Source organism: Planococcus citri, chromosome 4, assembly GCF_950023065.1.
Source record: "Planococcus citri chromosome 4, ihPlaCitr1.1, whole genome shotgun sequence".
Classification (NCBI taxonomy): domain Eukaryota; kingdom Metazoa; phylum Arthropoda; class Insecta; order Hemiptera; family Pseudococcidae; genus Planococcus; species Planococcus citri.
In genome coordinates, this window is record NC_088680.1 from 43,823,116 (window position 1) to 43,837,684 (window position 14,569).

A 14,569-nucleotide genomic window follows, 5' to 3' on the forward strand; every position below is an offset into this window, starting at 1 on the left:
ATGTTTTTGTGCTGGCTTAATAAATCCAAACTTTTCACCAATTTTTTTTTTCAAGACAAAAATCAAAATTTTTTGGAGGTTTTTGCGACCTGCATAATATACTTCTGCTCCTTCAGTTTCAGTGCTGGCAACTCAACTTACACTTTATGTACTTGGAGATTATTTTCTCTTTAGTTCTGCTTATGTTACGAAAATTTATCAATTTCAATTCTAATAAATTTTCAATCCTTTTTCAAAAATATCTGTTTTAATTATGTATAGTTAATTATTTCAAAAAGATAATTACTTATTCCCATTTTCGAATGTGAAAAAAAATCACCGAATGCTGTGGATTTTTGAAGTAGACATAATTTAATTGCAATACTGTACCTACCTGTAAAATTTCTTCGTTGAAATTTTTCGGTTTTCTACGAATTCATTCGCAAAGGTTATATTTTAGCATATTGTAAATTTTTAAAATACCTACACTCGTATAGCCAGGTATGCTTTTAGCTGAAAACGTATTCCTCAAAAGACTTGTAATTTCATTTCCCAACGTGGCTCGATTCGACTTTCGACAAGTTTGTAAGCTATAAATAATTTTTCAATATTTCTCTCCGAATTTTCCCTTCTACTTTACTCCATCTCACTCTCAGTATTCTCGTACATTTACTTGCTATCGAATAAGTAGATGCTGCAAGTTTTACATCAATATACGATAAGTTGCCTAGTCTTATTACATGTAGGAGAACCAGTAGTTCTTTTTATTCAACGTGTTGATGTTGACCTCCCATGGTACTCGAATACTTGGAATTGTTTCCCTTCGATGCTTCCCATCAATTAGAAACTTTTAAGGCGAGATGAAGTTAATCAGCGTATTGAGACATTATCGATGGTTAATGGCGATGAGCATCGGGTAATTTTCAAGTTATCTACTTTACTATGGCGTGGATGGCGGTGAACGAGGTTATTTTACATTTTATGCGGATGGGTTAATTTACACGACACGATTATTATGGTCGTTTTGCGCTGTATGGTATTCGTATTCAGTTTTAGAAGAGTTAATGTTTGTGTTTACAACATGAATATTTGCTTCGGATCAGATTATATTCGTTTAATTGGAAAATTTCCGTGGATGATGGCGATGTGCTTTTAGAAATGGTTTTATGGAAATATGTAGATATGTGTATTACCACCATTGTTCTCCGAGTGTTTGCTTCTCAACTTGTGCTATTTTTCTTCTGGATGGAGGTATTTTTCGAAATGACCCTCACGGAAAAAAAATAGTACTTTCTGAGTAGTAGTTTTTTAACGGAGTAAAAACTACTACTCAGAAAGTACTATTTTTTTTCCGTAAGGGGAGCGCCAGAAAAGCGACATGAATGAGTTGGGAGTTGGAGTGAGAACGAAGCATGTGAGAGCAGGGTTAAGCTTTCGATGTAAATTCTCTCGGAAAATCTTCGTAGTTTTAATTTTTTATTAGAGGTCTTGATTTATTCATAATAAAAGTACATGGAATAAATAATTTGAAATATTTCATTATATTGAAAATGCGAGCAAAAATATTTTGTTACCTATAAAAATTATAAATTATGGAAAACTCATTTTTTTCAGCAAAAAAAATTCAAAATATTGCAAAAATTAATTAAACTAAGTAAATGTGATATAAATTGAGCCCCGATGAAATTTATCAATAAATCCAAAAAGATATTTTCAAAATAAGTTAATAAAAATAGAATCTAATTTGTTGATTAAAGGGCTTCAAAAAAAAAAAGTTTTAAAACTAAAATGAAGCTATAAATTTCTAATTATATGGGACAGGGAAGTAATAACTATTTTAATTTCATATGAGAGGAAAATAAATGCTGAAATTTTAAAAGGAGGAAGTAACTGTTTTCCGCACATGTTTAGATAGATGCGTTAAAGACGTATTTTCCAACCACAAAATTGTCTAAGAAACTACTCATTTTCCGATCATATGAAATTAAAATCTCTTTTTGTATCGTAAATTTAACAAATCTTTTGCCATTCATTTGAGAAATTGTCTATGACATATACTCGTAAAATTATATTTCGAGTTTTTTTTTTTTTTTTTTTATCAATTTCTTCCCCAAAAGCTGACGATACTTTCTAATTTTAATAATTGGTATTTTTTTAAAAGGTATTTTCAATGATTTTCATGAGCCCATCGCAGATTTGCAGGTATTTTTCTAAAAAATCAGGGCAATTTTTCTGTTTTTTTTTTCAATTCTGATGATGCATATTTTATCAATTTTTATGACTTTCATTAAATTTTAATTTCTTATGTACCTACTTATAATTCTATTAATGATATTTTCAAGTTTTTTTTCCTATTACTTCGGTGCAACAAATTTGTGTATCAACGTTGCTGATTTTCAGTTAATTTTTTAGGATTTTTTTTTCATATTTTGTGGAATTTTTACAATTTACAAACAATTTGATCTAAATTCTATTCATTTTTTTTTCTCATCATTTTCAATACCTTAACTCTAATGTGTATTTAGAATATGTTCCCATAAATGGATAATTTGTGTAATTATGACAAAATTTCACTTCTGTTTCAAGTTTTCAAGATTTTTTTCAAAATGGTTGATTTTTCTTCAATTTGCTGGGAAATTTTGCCAAGTTTTCGCAATAACAAATTTAGGAGTGTTCTAAAAAAATTTTTGGTCATTTTTCCAAAATTTGATACTTACTGTTTTTTTTTTTTTTTCATTTTTATAGATTTTGGGCAATTTATTCAATATTTTACATGTTTTAATGATTTATTTCAAAATATCAATTTCTTCATTTTTCTAAACAATTTTCATGTCACTTTGTTTTTTTTTATTTTAGATTTCTGAGCAGTTTCCATTTCATTTCGATTATTTTTGCATATTTTTTATGATATGTATTTTAGCAGCTATTCATTTCATCATTCTCAGATAATTTTATGCTGATTTTGATCTACTCGTATGTTGAAAAAATTGAGTGACCGAGAGGAGGGGCACAGAGGAGTCGAATCCAAAATATAATCACGGATTCGAGCTCACCAACTTCGAATAGCGGTTAAAAGTTTCCTTTTGTCAATTTTACCCCACCTTAATTGCGATAAAAAATGTTTGAAAAAATTATGTTGAAAGATCCATCCTACACATTCCGGGTGACACTTAAATTTGACCTCTAATAGTCAGATTTTCAGATACATAATTTTTCTTGTAAAAAACACGTTTTTCAGCTATACTGACTGTGGAGGGCGGGGTGGGTGGCGGATTTTTGGCTCGAAAGTTTTTTTCTGAAGTATTTGTATTCAACACTAATCCATTAAGGCTCTCATCAATATTTTCAGAAGTTGAACTCGAAAAAAAGAACGAATCAAAAATACGTAGCAATCACAAGCCACGAGTAGTTCCACTCATATTTATGTACTGTACACTACCTACTTAAATGGTCATTTCACTCGTGGTACCAATAGTGATACTTTACGATTAGTATTCCTGGACAGTCTATTGACACGATGGCGACCGGTACACGATGTCGATGTCGGTGCATTGCGTACAGTACAGCGTACAGTGTTCGGCATAGTCTGTACGAGAATATTGTCACGTGTCCGTATATTAAACGAATTGTGATTTGCTATCACGTTATAACGTGTCGAAATGTCACGAAGACAGAAGACGACACCGTGTATAATGATTGTGTACTAGAAGACTGCTGATCAATTTCGCTGGCATTTTACCAAAATTCGTGAGCTAAAGAACAATACATTGGGCTGGACGCTGGAGACACGATGTGATGCGGTGTTGTGTACTGGACTCGCGTATCTTCTTACCATGTAAGTAGGATGTGTGTGAGGTGTGAAAAAGGGTAATACCTGCGTAACATAAGCGACAGGTATAATATAAGAGTACAGATATAGAGAGAGACAGCGATAGATATCGAAAAGAAGAATGGCATATCTACACGAGTATCGAATCGATGGAATTCGAATTGCTATGCGGACTGGAGAGGTATAGTGGTGGATGGCGGATTTGTTACGCGTTCGCGCAAATATTAGGTAACTGGATGTCGATGTACATGGGAATTTGAAGAGTGCAAAGGAGCTGAAGAAGACAGTTCAATGGTGTAGAGTTTGGTATCACTCTTCTTCTATATGCTGTACTACTCGTATAATGAAAGCCCCATCTCATCCATTCAGTACAGATGGAATTTTATACCAACGTTCTGCGTGTACATGTGCAAATTTAAACGCCGAACCGCGTGATAAAGTACAATTCGTCTGTGCGAAAAAGTAATTGCTTTCGAACGTTTTTGGTTTATTGAACTGTCGTTGAATGTTTTATTGCACTTTGGCCGTTTTCGAAATCAAATTAAAAACTTTTTCAACAGTACCCTCTTTTTTTTTTACTACGGAATACTCGTCGAAATGCTGTTCTGTATGTGTGTGTGAGGGTAATTTACGTACGTACAATTGAAAAGGGTTATTCGCATTCAATTACCCATTAACTTTTGACTGAAATATTCACCCCATCGAAATAACTCTACTTTAATACTCGTCTCGAGTGTACGCATAGAAAAAATTGAAAATTTGTAAATTATTTGGCAAATTAGCTCCATCTTTCTCTTCTTCCCTAGGGATAGCTAAAGAATGTAAATTACATATAGACCTATACACAATTGCGTGAGAGCCTAGAGCTCGAGATTACTGAAGAAGTAAAAAAAAAAAACTTGATATTTTCAAGACGTAACTAACGTAACCAGAGCTGCAGATTTTGTAGCCTTCATGTAGACTGGTTAAAGTTATAATTTATTGAAGGAATTCACCAAACTATCTCGTCAAGCGGTATTTCAAATACTCGCTTTAAACTTCTACACGTCGAGCCATGAGCCAAATGAAATTTTCAAAGGCTAGAATTCGAAGCGATTTTGTATTCGTTTAATATAAATGCCCGACTTGAGCCGGATTTTTTGTAGCTTGCCTGAAACTGAACCATCTTTGAAAAGTTTTGTCTTGTTGCCTGGCATTTTCTGCATTTAATTATTGGTGGACATAACATGACAGCGTGAATTTGGAGCTTGAAATCCAACTTGAGTATTCTTGTAGTCTCTTCTGATCGTCCTCGGAAACTATTTCTGATTCAGCATAGGTAATTTCTTGTAATCTATAAATATTTTAAAAAATGAATTAGAGAAATCAACCACTCGGTGTGAGATAGACATTGAAAATTTTGAAAAAAAAAGCAACCTGTTGACTTTTCGACATTATGTTGTGACATTTTAAAACGAAAAAAATCATGTTGACTTGATGCTATTGTGGCAGACTTTTAAAAACTTGGAGCATACCTATGGAAAAAATTAGATGAATTACCAAAATTGTACTTATCAAATTCTCAGAAAAGACTTTTTGATATTTTTAAAGAGTTTTTTTTTTTTAAATTTGAGCAAAAAATGTATCCATCATTTAAAACTTTCCTCAGGGGGAGACTTTACAACCATTTTTTTTCGGTCTCTAAGTTACAATTTTTATTCAGGCTGGTTTAAACAGCTGAAATTCTAAAACACTCGAGATTATTTTCCTTCTCTATAAATACCTGTTCTCACAACCGAAATAAAAAAATCACCCAACGTTCGGAAACAAAAGCTCGAGTAGGTATACGTATTTGCTTTTCATTTAAAGAAAATGGGAAAACGTTCGATTAAACGTACATAAATCACGCTTTAATCGAACACACCGTAACATTATGGTTGTTGTTTTTCTTTTAGCAGAACTCAATTCGAATAATGACCACTTTTTCGAGCCATATTTTTCCATCTTCTCGTTAAAGTTCCGGTCCATTCGATGGTGAGGTGAATAGGGGTGCGGCGGTGAATTGAAAGTCAAACTTGGGTAATGGGTACCTAGCGAGTGTTGGAAACCTCTTCGAATATAGGGTTTGTTTCAATTTAAACGCGTTTAATTAAAATCAACTTGGAATTTTTTAAATTAAATTTTAATCTAATTACAATTTCATCTCATCGTATACGAGCCATAACATTAACCTTGAGTCTGCGAATTGAAGGGTTGCCACCGAAGTCGGTGCCGGAACCTCAGCCCCTGTCTGGCGTACAGATTAGTTCGATTAGCTGGCTAATGTTACCGAATGTCGATTTTAAGGGCCAGATCTGTACTGATGATAGAAAGATAGAAGCAAAAAAAAGATAGAACGAGAAAAAAACATTATGTAGGTAAACAAGCTACCGTTTACGACCATGAAATGCCAGTTTATAGCTCGCAGCTAGCAAATACACATACGTCTTAAACAAAGTAAGAAACATATTACACGTACACAAGGCGATAGCAAAACGAGTGTGTGTTTTTTTTTTTTTTTAAAGAAACGAAGCTGTGTGAGAAAAATCTATCGGGGGTTTATTTACAAGTATTAATATTTATATAATCTTTAGCTCGGAGTAATTTTTACGAGCGGTTTGCAAGTACGTATAAGAATAAGAAGGCGGTTCTAATTATGGAAACTTATCACCATGCCGCGAAAACGGCCTGCAGCTGGTTTTCTTTCGGTTATTTTCTCTTTAGACGTAAAAATTTGTTGGACGAATTTACCCTCTTTTGTGTAGCTTAGGCTAGGCCATCGAAGAGAAGTGATTTGAACTCAAGAATAAATATGTCATTCATATCCACTATAGCAATCTTTCTAAGAAATTAATTATAATATTTTAATTTTCATTCTTTACCTAATACTTCAATAAATTCGGCTCTTCGATCACTTAACCAGCTGGATTAATTTTTTAATTTTTATCTCGTTGTAAATTGCTTTTTCTAAATGAAAATTTATCTTCTTTGTTGCAGATCCATTCGTAGCGAAGTCTCAGCGATAGTACATGGGCAAAAAATCACTCTTCGTATCGATCGTCGTGCTGAAGAAGAAATCATCGAAGAAAGTAAAACCATCGTAGTAACCGGTTCCAGTATTACACATCGATTAATCTACAAATAAACCAATACAAGTTATGAATAAAAATATGAGAAAAAAATTCTCGTACGACGACGATGATGGCGGTATAAGTGAAACCAGCAGAAGCGGCAGCGATATCAGCGGTGGTATCATCTACAGCATCGTGTAATATACGCGTATACTAAAGTGCGGATAATACGATGTAAATTTAATTAAGATGGAAACAAAGGATCGGCATCTGAGGCGCTGTTACGATGATAATTACAGCAGCAGCATCTCGGTCGAGCAAAACATACCGGATATGTTGGCAGTTTACCATCATCCAGAGGAAATGGATGATTTGAAAATGAACGCGCAATCGGCGGCGGCTGCAGCTCTCATGTCTATAACTGGTTTACGTAAAAATGATAATAATTTGTATATTTTGAACGCGAAGAACGAATCGCTGAATACTACGGAATGCGGCTCGCATCCCAGTAGGAAATTATTATTCGATAAACACTCGCAAATTCCCACAATACCTTATCCGCGTTGTAATCTTTCCGGCAACGATTGTATCAAAAAGTCGATTCTGTATTCGGATAGGAAAACTACTCATTTCGATAAACTACCGGTCATCCATTCGGCTTCAGCTTCTTCTTCCGATATCGAGTATCCGGCTGATGAAGAGTCGAACGCTTGTTCGTTGATATCCGATGACAAAACTTACTCGGTTTGCGAAACAACTGATGATACTTATACTGTATCCGATGATCGATCTAGTAGTAATTTGAAAATACTCGAAAAGTATCCAGACTCGTTCGATGATTCGGATTCCGGTTGTTTGGGTGTTAGCGATGAAGATTCGTCTAGTGATAAGACACCTCATTGTAATGTTGATAAGGGTGTTGTCGGCGTGGTCGAGAAAGTCATCAATAATTACCACAATTTATTGCGAAATTTCTACGATCCTGTCAGCGGTAATGTGATCGATAAACCTATCTTGTCTTCGAGTTCGACGAAGAGTAACGATGAATCTCTTATCAACGACATCATCCTCGAACCACCGGATATGTTCAGCGACACGATACCTGCAGCTCAATCCAGCGACGCCGAATCCACATTTCAGTATTTATCCTACGTTAATCCTCCTGCTAGCTTGGACGACAGAAAGTACTTTGATTCGGATTCGTACTCTTCAAACATCTCAACTTCGCCTTCAACTGATAACATTTTCAAATCAAAAACTGCCATTGATTACGTTATCAATTACCTAAACGAAGGGTTCGATGTGAAAGGAGGAGGTATCAGCGATGGATCTACCATAGAAGCCGACGACCTCGAGAGCTTTTACTCGGAAAGTGATCCTTTGAATGGTACGTTGACCGAGCAAGACGTGAGATTTAGTTTCGAATCAGATGCATCGACCGAGTTCAAGATACCCAAAGTACTCATCAGCTCGACCGACGATACGCAGGAATGTAACGAATCCGATGATGGTATTTCACATATTATTCCTCCTCTTCATCGAGTACATTCCGAATTGAACGAACGGTTCGAGGTACAGAAATGTAAAACGAAACAGTCGAGAGATGACAGTCGTGTCATCGCAAAGTATTCCGATATTCAAACGTCGTTTTGTAAAGATGGCTCGATTAATGAACAATCCATCAAGTTGGAGGGAAAGATGAATTCAGAAGTGGATTACGACCCGTCCATCGATTTAAATTGGTCAAACGCTTACAATTTACGAAATCGCCATTTGGAGGAATCTAAATATGTAAACGAATCGTTCGACGATGCTGAAATGTTTATGGATGAATCGATCGACGAAGTAGATTCGAAATCAAATCACGATCAAATGATCAATTCAGATTGGTCGAATAATTTTTGTAATTTGCAAAATCATCGACTCGAAGAGACTAAAAACTTAAACGAGTCGTTCGGTGATGCTAAAATATTTATTAACGAAACCATCAACGAAGTAAAATCAGAAGTAAATTTTGATCTCGAGATAAATTCAAATTTATCGAGTAATGCCTGCAATTTGCAAAATCATCAGCTCGCGAGATCCAAAAATATTGACCAGTCGTTCGTTGACGCTGAAATAATTACTAATGATTCGATCGAAGAAATGGATTCAGAACTAAGTGACGATAAAGCGACCAATCTAACAAATGTTTGGAATTTACAAAATCGTGAACTCGAAGAGTCTGAAAACGTAATCCAGTCAGTATTCATTAACGAATCGGTCGACGAAGTGGACAGTACCCAAAATCCTAACGATGTAATCGATCCACTGGATTCGCTTTTATTTGACTCCTGGCAACCGATATTTTCATCGCCGAAACCCCTATTGCTAGAGGAAATGTTCGAAGACGACCATGAAAGCGAGTTTTCCGTCGCAGATTCCTCCTGCAGTAGTTCGAGTATCGAAGATGATGAAAAACCTGACGATGACGTCACCGAATCAGCGGCCGAAATTGAAGAACGGCATTCCGGTGACGAGAATCGTAACGATGATGTCATCGAAATCGTCGAACAGGTGAAACCGATCGAAACGGACCGAGAAAACAACAATGTACCTGAAACCGGCTCCGATCAGTGTATTACGCAATTTTCGAGCGATAATTGCTACCTGAACACGAGTAGCGTGCTGGAGAATATTTTAACCATAGATGGAGGCTCGTTTGGTGCGAAATGCTCAATTTGCACCGAGCAGAATCCAGCCATTTACGATACGATCCAAGAGCTTTTGAATTTGAAAAATTGGGGTTCTCGATGCCTTCAGATCGTATTGTTTGAGCCAATAAGTTGGCAAAAAGTTGGCTGGAGTTTACTCAGCAACGAGCCAATATTGGGTACATCGGACGCAAATACGATCACGTCTTGTAACCGGTTTTTGGAATTACGCGACGAAGATGACGACGCAACGTCTTACATGTTGAACTGGAAAGATGCATCGCTAAAAAAAGAGGAGGCTGCTCCATCGACTGAAAGTATTGAAAATAAAGGAGACGATTACTCAGATTCGAGTGCGAATGGTAATAACCGCGTCGAAGCAAAGAACGGTGACTCGATAATGGAATCGTCGACAAACGTATTAATATCGAGTACGAGATTTGATGGTATGCCAAATCCATCATTCTTCGATACAGTTAGCGAAGCGAGGCGAACAACTGCCACTGCCTCTGCTACCGCCACGACGACTACGGTGGCAAAAGATAAACAACAAGAGTCGGTTACTGGTGGAAGACAGTTAACCGGCGATGATGACGATGAAGGCGAAGGCGAAGAAGAAGACGTTCCGGTAGCGGAGCATGGAATACACGCGACCATGGCGTCTGATACGAAGACGATTGCGACGACGGTGGTAGCCGGCGCGTATGATAACAGCAGTGTTGAAAACGACCTGCACGAATGTAGGTGTTTGAAATCGGTTTCGAATGGTGCGCGTCCGGACTTGAGTAAATGGCGTTCGTTTCCACCGTCGTTGGGCGAAATAATGCGGAGCTTGAATAGTTCGAAGCTCGACTTGACGGGACGCGTTCCCCTATCAGAGCTTTGCGTTTTCAAAGCTCACCCAAGTTGCAACAACGAACGATTCGCGTTTGCAGCGTCTCATATCGACGATTGTCTTACGAATTTCGCATGCGGTGATTGTGGTGTTCGCGATCAGCAATCTTGCTCTGCTCTCGATCATGGTGGTGCCGATAATGATGTGAATTCGCGTCGCGTTCTCATCGACCTCAACCCCGTCCAAGGTGTTAATCAGTGTAGTGAAAAAAACATCAATTGTCAACAAAACGACTACGACCAGCATCAGCAGCAACGCAATAATCAAAACGTCGAAAATTGTACTAACAAATTCACCAATTTATACGTGAATAATTTAGAAGCCATACGTAAATTTTCCGAGTATTTTAAAACATCCCTCGAAACCGATAGCAAATTACGAGAAGGTATACCCGATTTAAATCTACACTCGGATCTCGGAGACGGATTATTCTCATCTTCGCCTTCACCACCTGAAAAATCGCCCCCTGTATCATCGCCCTCTCACCCTAAATCATCCCCTTCATCGTTACATCAGGAGCAACATCATCTCAAAAACGAAAAATCTCAACAAAATGAACACATCACTAACGTCGTTCCCAAAGAAGACGTAACCAGTTTCATATTCAGCGAATCTGACGAAAGCGTTGAAAATCTCGCTAATGACAGTATGAAAAACAAGAAAAAGCCATCGAATGATAACGATTCGAGTATGGATTCGTCGACGACGGAAACGCCACCGAAACCACCTGGTATTCTAAAAACGTCACTCAAAAGATCTAAAAAAGTTCATCGCAAGAAGCACAGAGTTCAATTCGACGAAAGTTTGAATAAATTTTTCGAAGCCGATTACGTGATTTTAGTTCGAGATGACGATTTCGAAGACGAATACATATGCGAATGCGGTGATCAGTTTTGCGACGAAGGTTGCTACTACGATGACGATGACGATGACAATGTCGATGATGTCGAATACGAAAACGCAGTGGATAGTCCGAGATTTGATTTCGCGGCCGCTTTCGATCCGCCGATGGAGTTCGTCGATCCTGTCACCCTCAGTCCGCCCGATGGATATAAGGATGGATCCTGTCAGGATGTCGATAATGTCCCTAGTCAAAAAGTATCCACGTCCACCATGACTGCCCACGAGAATCAAATTCATCGTAAAAAAGAAGGTCAGTCTGCATTTCGTATTATGTTTTAGAGTATATCAGAATTACCGGTACTCGCACTATTCATTTATTAGTATAAATTATACTTATTGTGGTTTCACTGGAAATGAATTATCTCGTCGATGAACACCTTATTATCTCTTCGACCTCAATTCCCTCCCCCAGGCCCAGCCCCTTCATTCGCAAAGTACATACATAAATGGCTTGAATAAGTACATTTGAAATAGATGCTATCGAAGTGACAAGTTCTGCAGAGCTGCAAGTGCTGAAAAAGTCCTACATTTCATCTAAGTACATAGCATCGATGTTAGGAGAAGTGTGTTATGAGAAAATTCGAATTTGTGCTCAAATGCTCTAGATAATTTCAATTTTTCTTATGTGTCTTGTGAGAACGGGAAGGGAGAAGGAGAAGTGGATCTGGGAATTACACCTTGTCAACAGTTGTACAAAAATTCTAAAAAGAACATCTGGCAAGCAGGCAAGTCCTGCATATTTATTTGGAAATTTTGCTAAACTTTACATTTTTTACAATGATTGTTTGATTAAATGGTAACATACTTTTCAATGTAAGGTATTTCATTCTGTAATTATTATTATTATTATTATTTTTTTCGTGAAATTTTTTCATTAATTTTCTCCGAATCACCCCCTCTCTGTTCTGTTATTTTAGAATTTTGGTTTTGAATTGTTTTGTGGTTTCAATTTTTAAAAAATTCTGAATTTATTTTTTAGAAAAATTTGTACAATTTCTCAGTATAAGGGGGAAAAAGTTGATGAAAATGAATGGGAATTATACATTTTTTGTAACGATTTTTAGCTAATTTTGCGAAATATTGAAGTTAAAAAATAAGAAACCTTCTATTGGAAAGATTGGGGATGGGAGGTTCATCTACTTCGCAATTATTATATGTATATTTTCAACATAGTTTTTTCTTTTTTTGGTGTTTGATATTTAAAAAATAAAAAAATAAAAATCTATAAATTAAAGATGATCTTGCTATGAAAATACGAGTACTCAACTAACTCCCAATACTGCGATAAAATTACAAACTCTCCTGAAAAATGAACTTTCCATTTAAAAGAATGAAATAAAATGAAAATAGCGTAAAGACTGACGATGTTATTTGACCCTCTCTGGTTACAAAGTAATTTAATATTAAGCTCATATTTCCTTGAACTCTGTAATACACCTCATCACAGTTCGATTCCCTATAGTCATTGGCAAGTTTTTCTTCTTTTTTCTTATCTTTTATCAAAAACTTTATCGAGTACTGGAAAAAGTAAAAGTTTTTTTCTTTTCGAAAAATATCTATATAATTTTCATATTTATCTTTTCTTTCCATTTCCTTGTTGAACAAACTGACACGTTTTCAGTTCGTGGTGTATACTTTAGTAGGTAAATAAATATAGGTAAAAACAACGATTTTAAAAGCGATATTTGTTTAAAAGGGTTGTGACTATAGATTGCCACAGAGCCCATTTTTCATTATTTAACGTTTTGCATTTTGGCATAAGTACTTATAGTCGGGTTGAGGAATTGCTTATTTGATTGACTTTTTTGTTTAGAAGTAGCTTCTCCTTTCCACCCCCTCTCTCTTGAATGATGAATGAGATCGAAAGACGTGCCATTCGTTTTTGCCATTTTTTTTTGCTGGTTTCTAATGAAAATCTCGTCCGTCGATGTCCTGGTCTATATGAAGGGGGAGGGATGTCAAATAAATTAAAATATCTGTCCCCCTCTCGTATTTGCGTTCGAAGTCGAGTCATTTGTTTTATACCTATTGATTTGTTCAGAAAACTTTATTGATTATGGTGCTAATTTTCCTAAAGTATTAAAAATACCTTATGGAAAAAAAGAGAGAGAGTTGCAGAATACTTTTTTTTTTTTGAAAATTAATTAGAAATAGAATTGTTTTACGAGTATGAACCATTGTCATTTTGTAGAACGAGTTGAATAATTTTCCTTCAACTATCAGGAACAAGATAATTTTGCAAAAGTATAGTATCTGTAGGGGAAATTATGATTATTCGTCATATTTCGAGTTATTTTAGGAAACCCTTTTTGAAAATAGCGTATACAATAATTGAGAAACATGCAACCATTTATACGATAGGGTGTCGAGCAAAAGATGTGCATAAATTTTGACGACGGTTACTAAGCAACTCATTCTACTGGTGTAACGTTAATTAGCGTAGTCGAATGTTGGAGAGAGTGAGAGAGAAAAGCACACAGACGACTCGATTGTTTTAATGCATAAGAAGAATCATGAAATCGAGAAACATTGTCCTTTTATTTTAATTCTCTTTTACCTTTTAGTTTACTAATTTCAAAGCTAGCTCTACGTTGCGTAAAGAAATTAATGAAAAAAACCAGGTACGACTAATTCGCGTTAACGTAAAATAGATCAAAAGTAAAATAAAAGCAGACGTAACACGTTATTACTCTAATTGCGAAATTTTATTATATTTAGTCGTCGCGTCATGTACAAAAGTGTTAATATTGTACAACTAAAGTACATACAACTTTTGCTGCGTAAAAAGCAATTCAAAATATACGCTTTTAAAAATAATAAAAGCAGACCTCGAGAAATTGCGGAAAATGTCGCCTGAAAAAAAACTCGTTATCTGAAATTGTAGTTTTTGCTCTTTTCGGTGTAGGTACCTATATCATTGTCATTGAAACGAGAACACTATAGTCGAGTGCTATTTTTTCCTTCATCGAAACATCGATTTGAAGAGAGAGAAAAAAAACACCTATAATACCAGATCCATATGCTCAAAAACTGGAAAATGATTAGACGTGGGTTGGTACTTGGTACCTTACACCTTTTTTTTTATCTCGTGTCATCGAAAGTGGATCTTATACACCCAGCCTTCAAAATCAACTTTACATTTTCTTAGGTCGATATCTAAAGCGTTATTTCAATTTTTTGC

General features: G+C 35.8%; 1 protein-coding gene across 1 annotated transcript in view; it reads left to right on the top strand.

Moving 5' to 3' along the window:
• The first annotated feature begins 7,146 nt into the window (after nt 1–7,146).
• LOC135844272 (uncharacterized) overlaps nt 7,147–14,569 on the top strand; it is a 137,679-nt gene continuing 130,256 nt past the window's right edge. The window contains exon 1 of the mRNA XM_065362423.1: nt 7,147–11,638. Within this exon, the coding sequence (XP_065218495.1) occupies nt 7,147–11,638 (4,492 nt within the window). The remainder of the gene's footprint in view (nt 11,639–14,569) is intronic.